This window comes from Carettochelys insculpta, chromosome 12 (genome assembly GCF_033958435.1).
Source record: "Carettochelys insculpta isolate YL-2023 chromosome 12, ASM3395843v1, whole genome shotgun sequence".
Classification (NCBI taxonomy): Eukaryota; Metazoa; Chordata; order Testudines; family Carettochelyidae; genus Carettochelys; species Carettochelys insculpta.
In genome coordinates this window covers 5189506-5203101 of record NC_134148.1, presented here as the reverse complement: position 1 = coordinate 5203101, position 13596 = coordinate 5189506, and the positions used below count along the sequence as shown (strand labels likewise).

General features: G+C 43.1%; 1 protein-coding gene across 4 annotated transcripts in view; it reads right to left on the bottom strand.

The window, feature by feature from the left end:
* Window positions 1-13596, bottom strand: part of EDC3 (enhancer of mRNA decapping 3) — a 58619-nt gene that overhangs the window by 32387 nt on the left and 12636 nt on the right. For 3 of the 4 annotated variants that reach the window (XM_075006606.1, XM_075006609.1, XM_075006607.1), the window contains exon 3: window positions 12150-12469. In XM_075006606.1, the coding sequence (XP_074862707.1) occupies window positions 12150-12469 (320 nt within the window). The remainder of the gene's footprint in view (window positions 1-12149; window positions 12470-13596) is intronic. The other variant, XM_075006610.1, reaches the window with a different exon arrangement.

The window sequence follows — 13596 nt, the reverse complement described above, 5'->3', positions numbered from 1 at the left end:
TTCGACTGCATAGCATTCTGTAGCAGAAGATCAACTTTGACAGAACAGACAGCATGAGCTTATTCCTCAGTTCTGAATGGATGTAACCAAAAAGTTTCCAAAGTTTGTTCTGTGCTTGCTGAACTAGAGACATATGCTGTTGTACCACCCATTCCAGATGGAACATAAGCGTTATTTAGATTTCCCCCACATTGAAAGGGGAAACTTTTCCCTTAAAAGGGGATGAACCCTGATTTTTTGCAGACAGCAATTCTACTTTAAATGCAAGTAAATATGGCAGAAATCGACATTTTTTACTGAGCAACTATTGTCTGGCAATTCTTTCTTGTTCAGCTGACGAATTCCTTTTCCACACATTTTGAATGGAAGTTGGCCAACACGTGTGCTGACATAACACCCTCAGGAAACCTTTTTTGTACTTTGTGTGGTGCGAGATCTCCATTTATCAGTAGAACTGATCATACTTTGCATGCTGCAGCACTTGTTGATGTGTTCCTTTGGAGTCCATCAAGTGCCACAGCAGCCGATTTCAATTCTCCTGTCAAGTTATTTATTTCTTGATAAATCCCTTGATCAACAATTATACTTACCACCCTGTCTACAAGTTCTACCTCAAGATCACTCTCAATCCTGAGATAATATCGTCGATTATTAAACATATTCCCAATTCTTCACCAGGACCTGACAATTTCATCCTAGATATAGTCAAGGAGCTGACTGAAGAGATCGCTGAGTCATCAGCAATTAACCCCAAAAGCACATGAAAGATGGGAAAAATGCCAGAGAACTGGAAAAGGACAAATGTAATGCCCATCTATATAAAAAAGGGAAACAAGGACAATCCAGGGAATTACAGACCAATCAACTTAAGCACCCAGAAAGATAAGAGAGCAAATTAAGCAGATTGCAAATTTATAACAATCAGAGAGGATTTACCAAGAACAAATCACGTCTAACCAACCTAACAGCTTGCTTTGCCAGGGAAACAAGCCTTGTGGATGGATTGGAGGTTATAGACAGGTGGTATATCTTGGTCATGCGAGACAGCCTTACTACCATCTCATAAACAAACTAGGGAAACAAACTAGATAGCGCTACTACTAGGTGGGTGCATAACTGGTTAAAAAACCATTCTCAGAGATTATCATCAATGGTGGATTTGAAACATTAATGCGTTTGATTCTTACTTTGCTTGTTGTTTGCACTATTGTGTTGCAAACCTCTCTATTAAGACTTGAACCATAGTAAATGTGATGTTTAGGAGCATTCATTCAGCTGAAAAAAGTGGGTGTGCCAGAGAACTGTCTGTGTCATTGAAGTGCGTCGTGTTACTGAAAGAGCTGGGAAGCAATGGCCTATGTACTTAGAGGGTGGCATAGGTAAGAGGAGGAGGGAAATGTCTCTCCCTCCCCCCCGTCCCCCCCTCTTCCTCCCCCTCCCTCCCCCCCTCCCTCCTCCTCTCCCTCTCCCCCTCCCCCCCTCTTTATACTTTTTTCAAAGTGTATTTAGTTTTCTGAATGGTCTATACATTTAAGTCTTAAATTTATTTCTCTGAGTAGTGAATTCTAAAAAGGTCTAACCTGCCCTGGCTTGGGAGTAGGGAGAAGAAAGAGAGAGGGGGTTATTATATCTAGGTTTTTAGTTTCTATGTACAGAGTGAATTTTGTTACGTGAACCACCAGTAGAGAGAAATTGAGGGAACACTGGTTCACAGGGAACCTGGAAGGGCATACCACATGGTGTCCCAAAGGAACCGATAATGGCTTATAACTCATGATCACAAAGTCTGCAAATACCGAGCGAGAAGGGGTTGCGGAGTCCTTTGGAAGACAGAATAAAAATTCAAAAAGACCGGGACACACTGGAGAAATGGTTTGCGATAAACAGGATGAAATTCAATACGGACAAATGAAAAGTACTTCACTTGGGAAGGAATAATCAATTGTACACATCAAAAATGGGAAATGACTGTCTACCGAAGAGTACGAGAAAAGGGATCTGGGTCGGTCATAGTGTATTAAGCTATATATAGAGTCAATCACCCCTGTCAGGGAATGTCTAGAATGATAGTCCTCCCATGAGTGCAGGGAACTTGAACAGATAACCTCAAGGTCCCTTCCAGTCCTATGATTCCATGTTTCAAATAAGTCAGTCAATTAATATGTAACTCAAGCAATTAAACTTGAAAATTAAATTGCCATTGCTGTTTTAATCATATAAATAATAAACCACAAATGTATTATAAATATTTTGTGCATTTTCCTACATTTTAAATATGAATCTTTACTTCAACACAGAATACATGTATAGTGCTCTTCATGTTTTTGATTATGAATATAATATTTACCTTTTTACAGTGTTAGTTTTTTAATCCACCTCATACAAGTACTGTAGTGCAGTTTCTATTACCAAAGTGCCAACTTACAAATGTAGAATTTTTTCACATAACTGCACTCAAACAAGGTGAAATTTAGAATATACAAAAGTCTATTCTGTCCAACTACTACTTCATCCAGTCACTAAGACAAACAAGATGGCTTACAGTAATACCGCCTGCTTCTTATACACGTCACCTGAAAGTGAGAACAGCTGTTCTCATGGCACCATTGTAGCCCCCATTAGGAGGTATTTACATGCCAGATGTGCTAAACATTCATGTGCCCTTCGTGCTTCAACTCTGTTTCTTTTGCACAGAGCAAATATTTGTAATAAATAAAGTGAGCACTGTAACTGAAATCAGTACATATTTGAAAATGTAGAAAAGCACCCAAAATATTTAAAATAAATTTAAGTTGGAAATCTAGAACTGTTGAACAGTACAACAAAAACTGATTTTTTTAATCTCATGGTTAATCTCAATTTTTAATAGTTTAACAGCTCTAGTTTCCAGGAACATTATCTGACTTTTCCCATCATGTGACACCGGGATTTTAAGCTTAACAGAACTTGGCATTCTTTAAATCAGTATTACAAAAACACTTTGGCAAATCTACAATGTATTTGGGAAGGCAGATTGATGAAAGGTCTTATTCAGGTACATTTAGCCACTGTGTCCACATACATACAAAATCCATGTGTCAACAACTTGTTTCAAATCACTTCTCATTACTTTGGATCTTTTTCTCATTATCTGTCAGATAGCTCTTAATATCTATTTGGTTCATCTGCTTTTCCTACCAGGGTAGCATGGTACTTCCCAGTTTTCTTACTGCTTCCAGTAAGAACTGCTGATACAGAAAGCTATCACATTAATACATGATGACAGGAGTAATCTGTTGAGCGCTTTCACCTTCAAATCAACAGTTCACCTGCTACCTGTTTTCCACTGGGTGCTTTGTAGTCTGGTTTTAGGAAGGGGATTATTGCTTGAAAAACTGGATGCTCAATAACAGAAAAGGAAATTTAATAGCTGTCAAAAAATGCTTCGGTTGTGGAGTTGTGTTTGTTACAAACGTATCCATTTGTGGCTGATATTTCCTTCTCATTGTCTCTGGTTGACCTGCATACGGCTTTCTTTCGATGTACCTGGCAATAGCAAGTGCCTTCAGTCACCAAGGTCTGACTCTGGAGTTCACATACATTTAGCTCAAGTCAGTGACTTGGTATTGCTTTGTTCTTTTTATTACATTTTGCAAAATGTTTCCTTCTACAATCTGCCTTCCCACTTACTTTTTCTTTGCAACTTCTGCACCTAAGGCTGTCTTTACCATGTATGTGAAATTTCTCAAAAGGGCCACGAATTGGCTTAAGTGGTCTTCCACCCTTGCTCATACTGCAATATTTTGACTTGAGATCCTGAGATTAACCACAGCAGCTGAAACTGCAGCCAACCAGCTCAAGAGACACAGAACTGTACTGGACAGTTTGGCAGTTTATTTCAAACAGAAAGAGTTCTGAACCTGGGAGATCCTGCCTTTGCTTGCTAAACACATACACACAATTTTCATCACTAAATAAAGAAGAGAAATTCACAGGTTCAGAAATTCCAGCTTCTTTGAGGTAATCAAGGCAACAGCATACAGCTTTTTTTGTTTGTTTGTTCATTTCTTTTAATTAGCAGGGACCATATTACTGCATGACTAACAGCAAATTGTTATGCATGTCACTAATTTTCATTAGTCTCTTTTAATAATTTTGTTGTTTCCCCTTTACCAACTCCCTGAATTGAAGGTCCCCCCGGGAAACTGGCAACCATCTACCTAAGCTAAATTATGATTTAAGTGACATTAAAGACCTGGTGGAATACATCTTACAACTGGAATATTGATGCAGGGGGTAGAGCTTGTTCAGGAAGGACAGGCAGGGAAAAAAGAACGGTGGTGTTGCATTATCGACCAAGAACATATGCACCTGTGCTAAAATTCAAGAGAAGGCGAAAGACAAAGCAAGTGAAAGTCTCAGAGTAAAGAAAAATATAGGAGGAGAGTTGTGACAGGACCAGAATGATGTCATGAAGAAGAGGTGGATGAGACATTTCTAGACCAGACAATAAATACCCAAAGCACAAGACCTGGGAGTAATGTGGATCATTAGCTACTCAGGCATCTGTTGGGGGCAAAAAAACCCACAACCACCACCACCACCACACATTTCAAGAACTTCCTACAAATTACTGGGGACGACTTTTCACTCCCTCTACAGTAAACCCCCGAGATACGCGCAACCAAAGTTTCCCTGGTCCTGTCAGTGTTGGCAGCCAAGAGTCAGGCTCTCAGCTCCTCGCCACTGACAGGAGCAGGAAGACTGATGAGGGCACCAGCCTGGTCTGTTTCCTGATTCTGCAAGCAGAGGGAACCTGGGAGCCAGGCTGCTGCCTGGTCCCTGTTCCCCTCCACTCACGGAGACAGGAAACGGACCGGGGCTGCTGCCCTCAGTAGTTTCCTGGCTCCCCCGCGAGTTGCATGGGAAACACATCCCCTGTGTAAGTCTGGGGTCTACTGTACATTCTAAAACAAGCAGGGTACAACTTTTTGAGACTTGACTTTGATCAACAGGGAGGAATTGGTTGTGAATCTCAAGGCCAAAGGCAATTTGGGTAAAGAGATCATGAAGAAAAATGTTGTGATTCTAAAAGAAAGGAATGAAAAATAGAATAAGGACAGACTTTAAAAAAAGCAAATTAAAAAACTCAGAGAGCTGGTGCATAAGTCCCTATAGGATGAAAAATGTAAGGGATAAAGGAGTTCAGGACAGCCAGTAGTTTCACTATGAGACAGTATTAAAGGCACAACTGCAAACTATCCCAAAGTGAAAGACATACAGAAAGAACAGGAAGAGCCAATATAGCTTCAGTAGGCACTCTAATTACCTACAAATGAAAGCAAACCCCTATAAAATATGGAAACAGACAAATGGCTAAGGAGGAAAAAGAACAGTGCAAACAGGTAGGGATAAAGTCAGAAAAGTTAAGGCCAAAAATGAGTTATACCTAGGGAGAGACAAGCAAGGCAATAAGAAGAGGTTCTTTAAATATGCTAGTGCTATGGAAAGATGAAGGAAAGCATAGATCCTCTACTCAGTGGGGAAGGAGAGCTAATAACTCATGACATCCAGGAGGCTGATGTATTTAGATGCGGATTTTGCTTCAGTCTTCACTAAAAAGGTTCAGGGTGACTAGATAGGCAATACTGTCAAAAAAGAAGGAACAAGCCCGAACAGGCAAAAAGGACAGATGAAAGAATGTTAGATGTATTCAAGTAGGCAGGGCCACAGGAAACTCATCCTAGGGTACATAAGAAACCAACTGACGCAACTGCAGAACTGCTAAATACCATCTTCAAGAACTCTTGGAAGAAGACAGGTGAGATCAAGACTAGTGAACATGGGCAAATATAGTAGCTATATTTTTAAGAAGAGAACAAACAGGACCCGTGGAATTACAGCTCAATTAGCATAACTTCATCCCAGTCCCATCCCCTCCACTCTTCTCTCCATGTCCTCCAATACCTGGCACTTATTTCCACATTCCTTTATCTTCCCCTGAATTCTCCACCACCTCCATAGTCCCCTGCACATAATCTCCCCATGCATCTTCCAGATTCTTGCACACACAACACTCATACCTTAGTACCCCTACATAACTCTTCCCCGCTTTCAACTTGCCATTGTATGTCTTTGCTGCTCCCCTTCTCCCATACTCATTCAATATATACCCCCATGCCACTTCCTAAATTCTCATCCCTGGCTTGCCTCTCAGCTCTGGATCAGGTCAGAAACCACAGCAGCAGAGTCCAACACCGGAATCAGGTTAGTCTACTACTTAAAATATTGCTCTCTATAGACTTAAAATAGTTGTTTTAGTTAAATACTACCTCTGTGGTACCTCTCCTATCCTCCCCCAAAAAAAGATGTCAGCATTTTTCAACAATGTCATCAACAAAAACCAAAGTTAAATTTGACACAGCCCAAACAATTTTAAAAATAAAAAATATCCCTTCCTATTTTTGGGTGGTTGTACATGAATGACAGGAAGTTCTTTCAAACTTTTCTGAATTCTACTAAGATAACAAGGAAAGTTAGAGATGAGATGCAGCACTCAAAAGTTTTGGACCCCAGTTTCTTTGTGCTACCTGGGAGCAAAGATTTAGTCAGAAGCTCATTGCAACTTTAACTCTAAGGAGACCACCACTGCTCCATAAGAAGTTGCTCTGCATTGGAGTACGTAGCTTGTAAAACTTCATACACAGCCTCTTCTCACCTATTCCACTGCAGGTTCTGAAGGCTGCTCTGGGCAGTGGTACTTTGAAAAAAGAAGTATCTGCTTATGAGCCAGGTAAGTGTTAATAAGCGTTTATGGTCACACAATGACATCATAAAAGTCAACTCAAAGGATGCCTGCAGACTAGCTGTACAAGCAGCCTTTCAAGCCCAGATTTCACAATGCAGACGCTTAAGAACAGCTAAATGTGGTGGGCCCAAGATTTGTATTCTAAGAACGGCTGCATTCAGTTGGTCCCCTAGTGGTTTATAGCAGCATGTGAGGGTAGCACACACTATAGTTAATTTCAGATCGCTGCTGTCTTAAGAGAGTCCTGCCCGACCTTGCTGACCTCCATCTGAGATGGACACAGTTGCCTATATTACCTAATCACTACACACTGTTAGCACAGCAAAAGCCATTTAAAAAGAAGATCCAAACATAGAGAATCCTAGAAGGATAGGGTTGCAAGAGACCTCAGAGCACCTTCTAGTCCAAACCCTTGCTGAAAAGCAAGGCCAACCCCAACTATGTCATTCCAGCCAGGGCTTTACCTAGCCTGACTGTAAAAATCTGTAAGGATGGAGATTATACCACCTCCTTAGGTAACCCATTCCAGTGCTTCATCACACTCCTAGTGAAATAGTTTTCCTCAATATCCAGCTTAGACCTCCCACCGCTACAACCTGAAACCATTTCACCTTGTTCTGTAATCTGCCACCACTGAAAACAACCTAGCTGCATCCTGTTTGGTATCTCCCTTCACTTAGGAGACGACTTATCAAATTACATCCCCCCGCCCCCCCCGGGCTTTCTTCTTCAGCAGGCTAAATAGGCCTAATTCCCTCACCTCTCCTCCTAAATCCGTGTTTCTTAAATTACGTTCTGTGAAACACTGGTGTTCCATGAACAACTCACCAGGTGTACCACAAGCGTTTGGAAACATAAATCAGAGCTCTACAATAACTAACCATTCTACAGTAACAGTAATGGAAAATGCGGAACATTTTATTTCTGCGTCTCGCAAGAGTGGTGGTGGTCGGGCAACGCAGCAAGTCTGATGAACAGTGTGCTACCTTCTGCTCTTCTCTAATCATCTTCTCCTGCCTATATGGTGACATAGCAACTAGAAAGCCCATCTTCTTATCCAAACCATCAATGAAGATGTTGAACAATAATGGCCCCAGAACCAAGCCCTCAGGCACTCCGTTTGATACCAGCTGCCAAGCAGCAAGTGATTGATCACTGCCCAGGGAATCAATGATCCAGCCAGCTTTCTATCACCCTTATAGTCCACCCATATAGGCCACACACAACTTTCTGATACGAATACTGTGTGAACCTACATTAAAATATTAGTTAAAGTCAAGGTACAGCACATCCTCTGCTTTCCCCATATCAACAGATCCAGTTCTCATGACAGAAGGCAGTTAGGTTAGGGAGGCATGACTTGCTTGTGGTGAATCCATGTTGACTGTTCTGGTCACCTTCTTCTCCAAGCGTTTCAAGATAGTTTCCTTGAGGACCTGCTCTATGATTTTTCCAGGGACTGAGATGAGATTGACTAGTCTGCAGCTGTCCCCATTCTCCTTCCCTTTTTTTTTTTTTTTTTTTTTAAAAAGGTGGGCACTATATTTGCCTTTTTTATTTGTCTAGGGCCTCCTGAGCACCAAGAGTCTTCAAAGATAATGGTTAATGGCTCTGCAACCACATTGGCCAATTCTCTCAGCACCCTTGGATGCATTAGATCTGGCCCCATGGTCTGGTGCATGCCCAGCTTTTTTCTAAATAGTCCTTAACCTGTTCTTCCAGCACTGAGGGTTGCTCACCTCCTCTTCATACTTTAGACTAACAGATGCTTTGGAGCATAAGCTTTCGTGGGCAAAGACCCACTTCATCTGATACATCTGATGAAGTGGGTCTTTGCCCATGAAATCTTATGCTCCAGAATACCTGTTAGTCCAGAAGGTGCCACAGGATGACTTCTTGTTTTTGAAAATACAGACTAACTCGGCTACCTCTCTGATACTCTTCATACTTTGCTGCCCATTGCAGCAGTCTGGGAGCTGACATCACCTGTAAAGACTGAGGCAGAAACAGCATTGATGACTTCAGCTTTTTCCCCCACAACATATGGTAGTAGGTCACCTTCCCCATTCAGTGGGGGTCTCTCACATTCCTTGACCTCCTCTGTAGAATCCCTTCTAATTATCCTTCACATCCCTTGCTGGCTGCAACTCCAATTCTGCTTCGGCTTTCTGGATTACACCACTGCAGGGTCACGCAACGTTTTTATACTCCTCTAGTCATCGATTCAAGTTTCCACTTCTTGCAAGCTTCCTTTTTGTGTTTAAGCTCACCGAAGATCTCTCTCTTAAGCCAAGCTGGTCACCTGCTATATCTGCTATTCCTGCCGCATAGCGGGATGGTTTGTTCTTAAACCCTCAATGAGGCCTCTTGAAAAATACAGCCAGCTCTACCGGAGTCCATTTCCCCTCAGATTAGCCTTGAAGGGAGTCCTGCCCAACAGTTCCCGGACAACCGAGGTGGGGACTCTTTTTTGGGTGTGGAACCATGGACCCACAGAAAAATCACAACCAAGTAAAATCTCTCCCCCAAGTGAGCAGGGAAAAAATAAAACCCTCAATGACCTGGCCTTCAAGTGAGAAGTAGGAAAAACACTCAGCTCACTCATGCAACTTGAGGTGCCAAGGTTCTTCCAGTTCCTGAGGGGGAGGGAGTGGTGTGGAGGCTCAGGGCTTCCTCCCAGGGCGAATTAACTCTTCTTGGGGCCTAGGGCCAGTAGATTTTGTGAGCCCCCCTGCTCTACCACGGCTTGGCTCTGGAAGGGGCCAAAAATGAGGGGTTCTGCATGCCAAAGGGAGATAACAGAGAGCAGGCTGGGACTGCAGGGGATTGGGTGGTTTACCTAGTATAGCTCCCATTTGGCAAGGAGGTAACAGGAGCACCCATGTGTGCGGGGGTGCATGCACACCCTCCCCCGCCTTTTGGCCATGACTCCCAGCCAGGCAGCAGGAGGACAGCAAGAGATAGTGCACACAGCTCCTCCCCAGCCAGGCAAAGCCAGCCCAGAATACAGCACACAGGGGCTTTAATCGCTGCAGCCCAGGACAAGAGGCTCTGCTCTTCCCTCTCTTTGTTAGGTGGAGCCCACCTCTTCCTAGCAATCCTCCTGCTTGGAATAACATCCTATGATTGAAGAATCCAAAGCCCTCTCCAACACCACCTGTGCAGCCACAGATTCACCACCACAATTCAATGGTTCCTACATGGGCCTTCTCCTTCAAACAGGGAGGATGCACTAGCCTTGTTCTCATCCCTCAAACTCCTTTATCCTTCTTCCCAGAGTCACATAGTCTGCAATGACCCACTCAAGGTCATTCTTGGCCATATCACTGGCGCCCACATGGAGAAGACACAAGGGGCAGGGGTCTGATGGCTTGATTGGTCTCGGCAGGCACTTGGTCACATCCTGCATTGTAGCACCAGGAAAGCGACACACTTTGAGTTTCCTGGTCTCAACTCCGTTCCCCTTATGAAGGGATCTGGGACAACCACTGCTCAAGGCCTCCTCTTGAGAGTGGTGGTTGCAGAATCTCCATCCTTAGAACAATACATGCCACGCCTTTGAGTCGATAAGGTCTCCTTCTGATCACTTATCTCAAATAGCTTTTCCAAACCAAACCATTCTCCGCCGTAGTATCTGTACACAGCCTGAAAACAGATCTTACCTCTATCTGCATTGGAGGTACTGGAGTTTTCCCTCTTTCGTCTTCTGGAGGTCACATGCTTCTAATTTTCTTTCCTGCTCTGCACTGCCATCTCTGATTCTTCAGCATTCTGTGCCTACAGTACCACACGCTGACTTCTAGCCACAAAGTCAGCATCCTCTCTGATGCAAGCCAGGGTAGATATATGGGTCTCTAGTCCTTTAACCTTCTCTTCCAATACAGAGGCCAGCTTGGACTTTGTACAAAGTCACTTCTATATTCTGGGAGAAAAATGTTTGCAGATCACAACAGCTGAGTGCTCACTCTCCATTTTGGCTTCCTTTTAGGAGCCTCTTCAGATGTTATTTACTGCTCACAGAAACCAAAAGGCACAAAAACTCTGTGGGAACTCACCACAGGTGAACTCCCAGGCAAACGCCCTCTGTCTGCCTGTCCTCTGTTCAGCGCTCTCTCACTTCACTACTGGTTGATCTTAAAAATTCTAGCACACAGCCCAGCATAGGACTGTATTTTTCAGTCCCAGTCCTGTTCCATCTTGCAGTGGCTACTCCCCACCCATGCCGTCTGCTGCATTTTTATCCCACTATTATGGCAGCAGGTCCTGAGAGATCCAGTAGGTCCCAGTCCCACTGCAGGGCTCTGGTCTGACCGTTTGGAATTCTGAACTCTAATTAAAAATATGCTCCCTGAAAAAGGTTAAAGCTGGAAGGCACCTGGAATCTGTCTGAAGAAGTTCAGTTACTTACGTTGGCTTGACGGGAAGTGACCTTTCGGTCTAGGCTGCTGGAGGCCATTATCATGAGAAGTTATTTTTTGTAGACTATACAGTAAGCACCTGGCTTTTTGCCACTATATCCTAGATGCTTACAGAGAGTGCAATAAAAACCTTTCTAAAAGAAAACAAAAGAAGTGGAAATGACAGATTAGGTCCTTCAACCCCTCCAAACTTGGTCCTTCAACCCAACAACCTAAGGGCCAGCATTAAAGCATTTTATGCCCTATGCAGAACATGCAGGGGGAAGCCATGTCCTGAATGGGATGTGCATGGTCTCTAACAGAAATACCATAAGCAACTATTGTCTACTCCGGAAAACTACAGATGTATATTTTTATCATCAGTTCCTCGTATTATTAATATAGCTAAAAGCTATCACCAAAGACAAGTGGGCGGCAGTTTAAAGATCGAACAACTCTTGGGAATAAAAAGGTATTTTACAGCTTGCGGCATTTTCCCCATGTATCTTAACAGGGTGGGGACATTAGTGGTATGGAAACAAGAACAACAGTAACAAAGGGTGCGTCTACACTAGGAGCTAAATTCGAAGTTCGGCACTACTTCAAAGTAGCCACCAGAGAGTCGACGCACATTTTCCCTTACTTTGAAATTAACTTTGAACTAGGCAGCCCAACTTTGAAGTCCTTACTCCATTCCCGGGAATGGAGTAGTGCCCTACTTCAACGTTTAACTGCAAAGTAAGGTGCGCGTAGATGTTGAATTTCCAAGTTGCTCACTTAGAAGTTGTACTTCGAAGTACGCAACTTTGAAGTTATTTTTGTAGCGTAGACACAGCCAAACTGGTTTTGTAAGTCTTCCCAGCACCATTTTAGTTGCTATATTAAACACTCGACGCAGCAGAGGACTCAGACTGAGCATCAGGCTAAGGAGAAGCAAAAAGTAGCTGCATGGGCAATATACTCACAGGAGTTGTGTCTGCGACGGAAACCTTTGGACTGATTTAAGGATTCCACATGTCGCTCCATGTAGCTCTTGGAGCACTGCTGCGGTTGTGGGGAGATCATAGCGTCCTGATTCTTCAGATCTGTTCTTCTCGGGATAGCCTGTGGGGCACTGCTGGAAGAGGTAGGCTTCTTTAGCAATTTGCCAGCACCATTTTGATTGGATGCCAAGTGGGGACCAACACCAGGAATGCCCAGTTCAGTATGCTGTAGGTCCTCGTTTGGTTTCCCGTCCCCGGGGCCTGGGATCTGCAGAATCTTTAACTCAGTGATGTCACCTGCACTACAGGCATCAGAGAAAACAAAACAAAGTGGAATTCAGCACTGGTCCCCAGCGTCACAGAAATCACGTTAGAGTCAGCAGCAGCATCGCAATTCACTGGAATCCACAAAAAAAATGCTAATATGGATTGCAAGACCTAGTAGGAACATATATACGTATGTTCCTCAGATATTATTTTGGCCCTGGAAAGAAGGGAACCTCAAAGACTCATCTCACTGGCGCGGTAGCTAATTAGCAATGGTGGAGGAGATATAGTTAAGCCGAAATGTGGTTGAGTTAAGAAGTTCTAGAAGGAGGTAGGCACTGTAAGTCTTATTTTTCAGGTGACGTTTGTTTAAATAGTCTGGCTTTATTGAGAGCAATCCATAAAATTGTGAAACTCAGACACTGCATTTAGAACCTCCTTTAAAGGCCAAGAAAACAGCAATGCAGTAGCAGAAATCATCCACATTTTCATGTAACAAACAAGTGGGTGAAAGTCAGTAGTGAGCATCTTGCATCCCACAGAGCACATACGGCTCATCGTGGTCCTAGGTGTGGCACATGACGTATCTGCTATATCATTGCCCACACAAAGGATTGCCAGATCCTGCTGGTTTCCATATGCGCAGGTTTTTCTCTACCAGTATGACTAAAGTGAGACACGGCTAGAGCAAGGCCACACACAGTGAAGTTTGTGCTGACTTTTTACTGTCAATGTTATGTGCTCTGTCTGCATCCAACGTACCACTATGGTTCAATGAGCACACCCCACAAACTCTACGTACATTAGTGCAGTTAGCAAAGCCACCTTATTCCGGGAGACTGCCTTGATCACAACAATCTTGCGGCCTACTCACACAGTCCAAGTTGCCTGTTACTGGTGCAAATTATTAGCTAGTCACTCTTGAAAGAGTGGTTATAAGATTTCTTGGCTTTAGATTTAGGAACAATAATCAAACTTAAGAACAAATCTACTATGTATGGATGGATAAGAAATGAAATGTTACAAAGACTTAGGCTGTATCTACACTAGCCAACAACTTCAAAATTGCCATGCAAATGGCCCTTTCAAAGTTTACTAATGAAGCGCTGAAATACATATTCAGCGCCTCATTAGCATGCAGACGGCCGCAGCACTTTGAAAT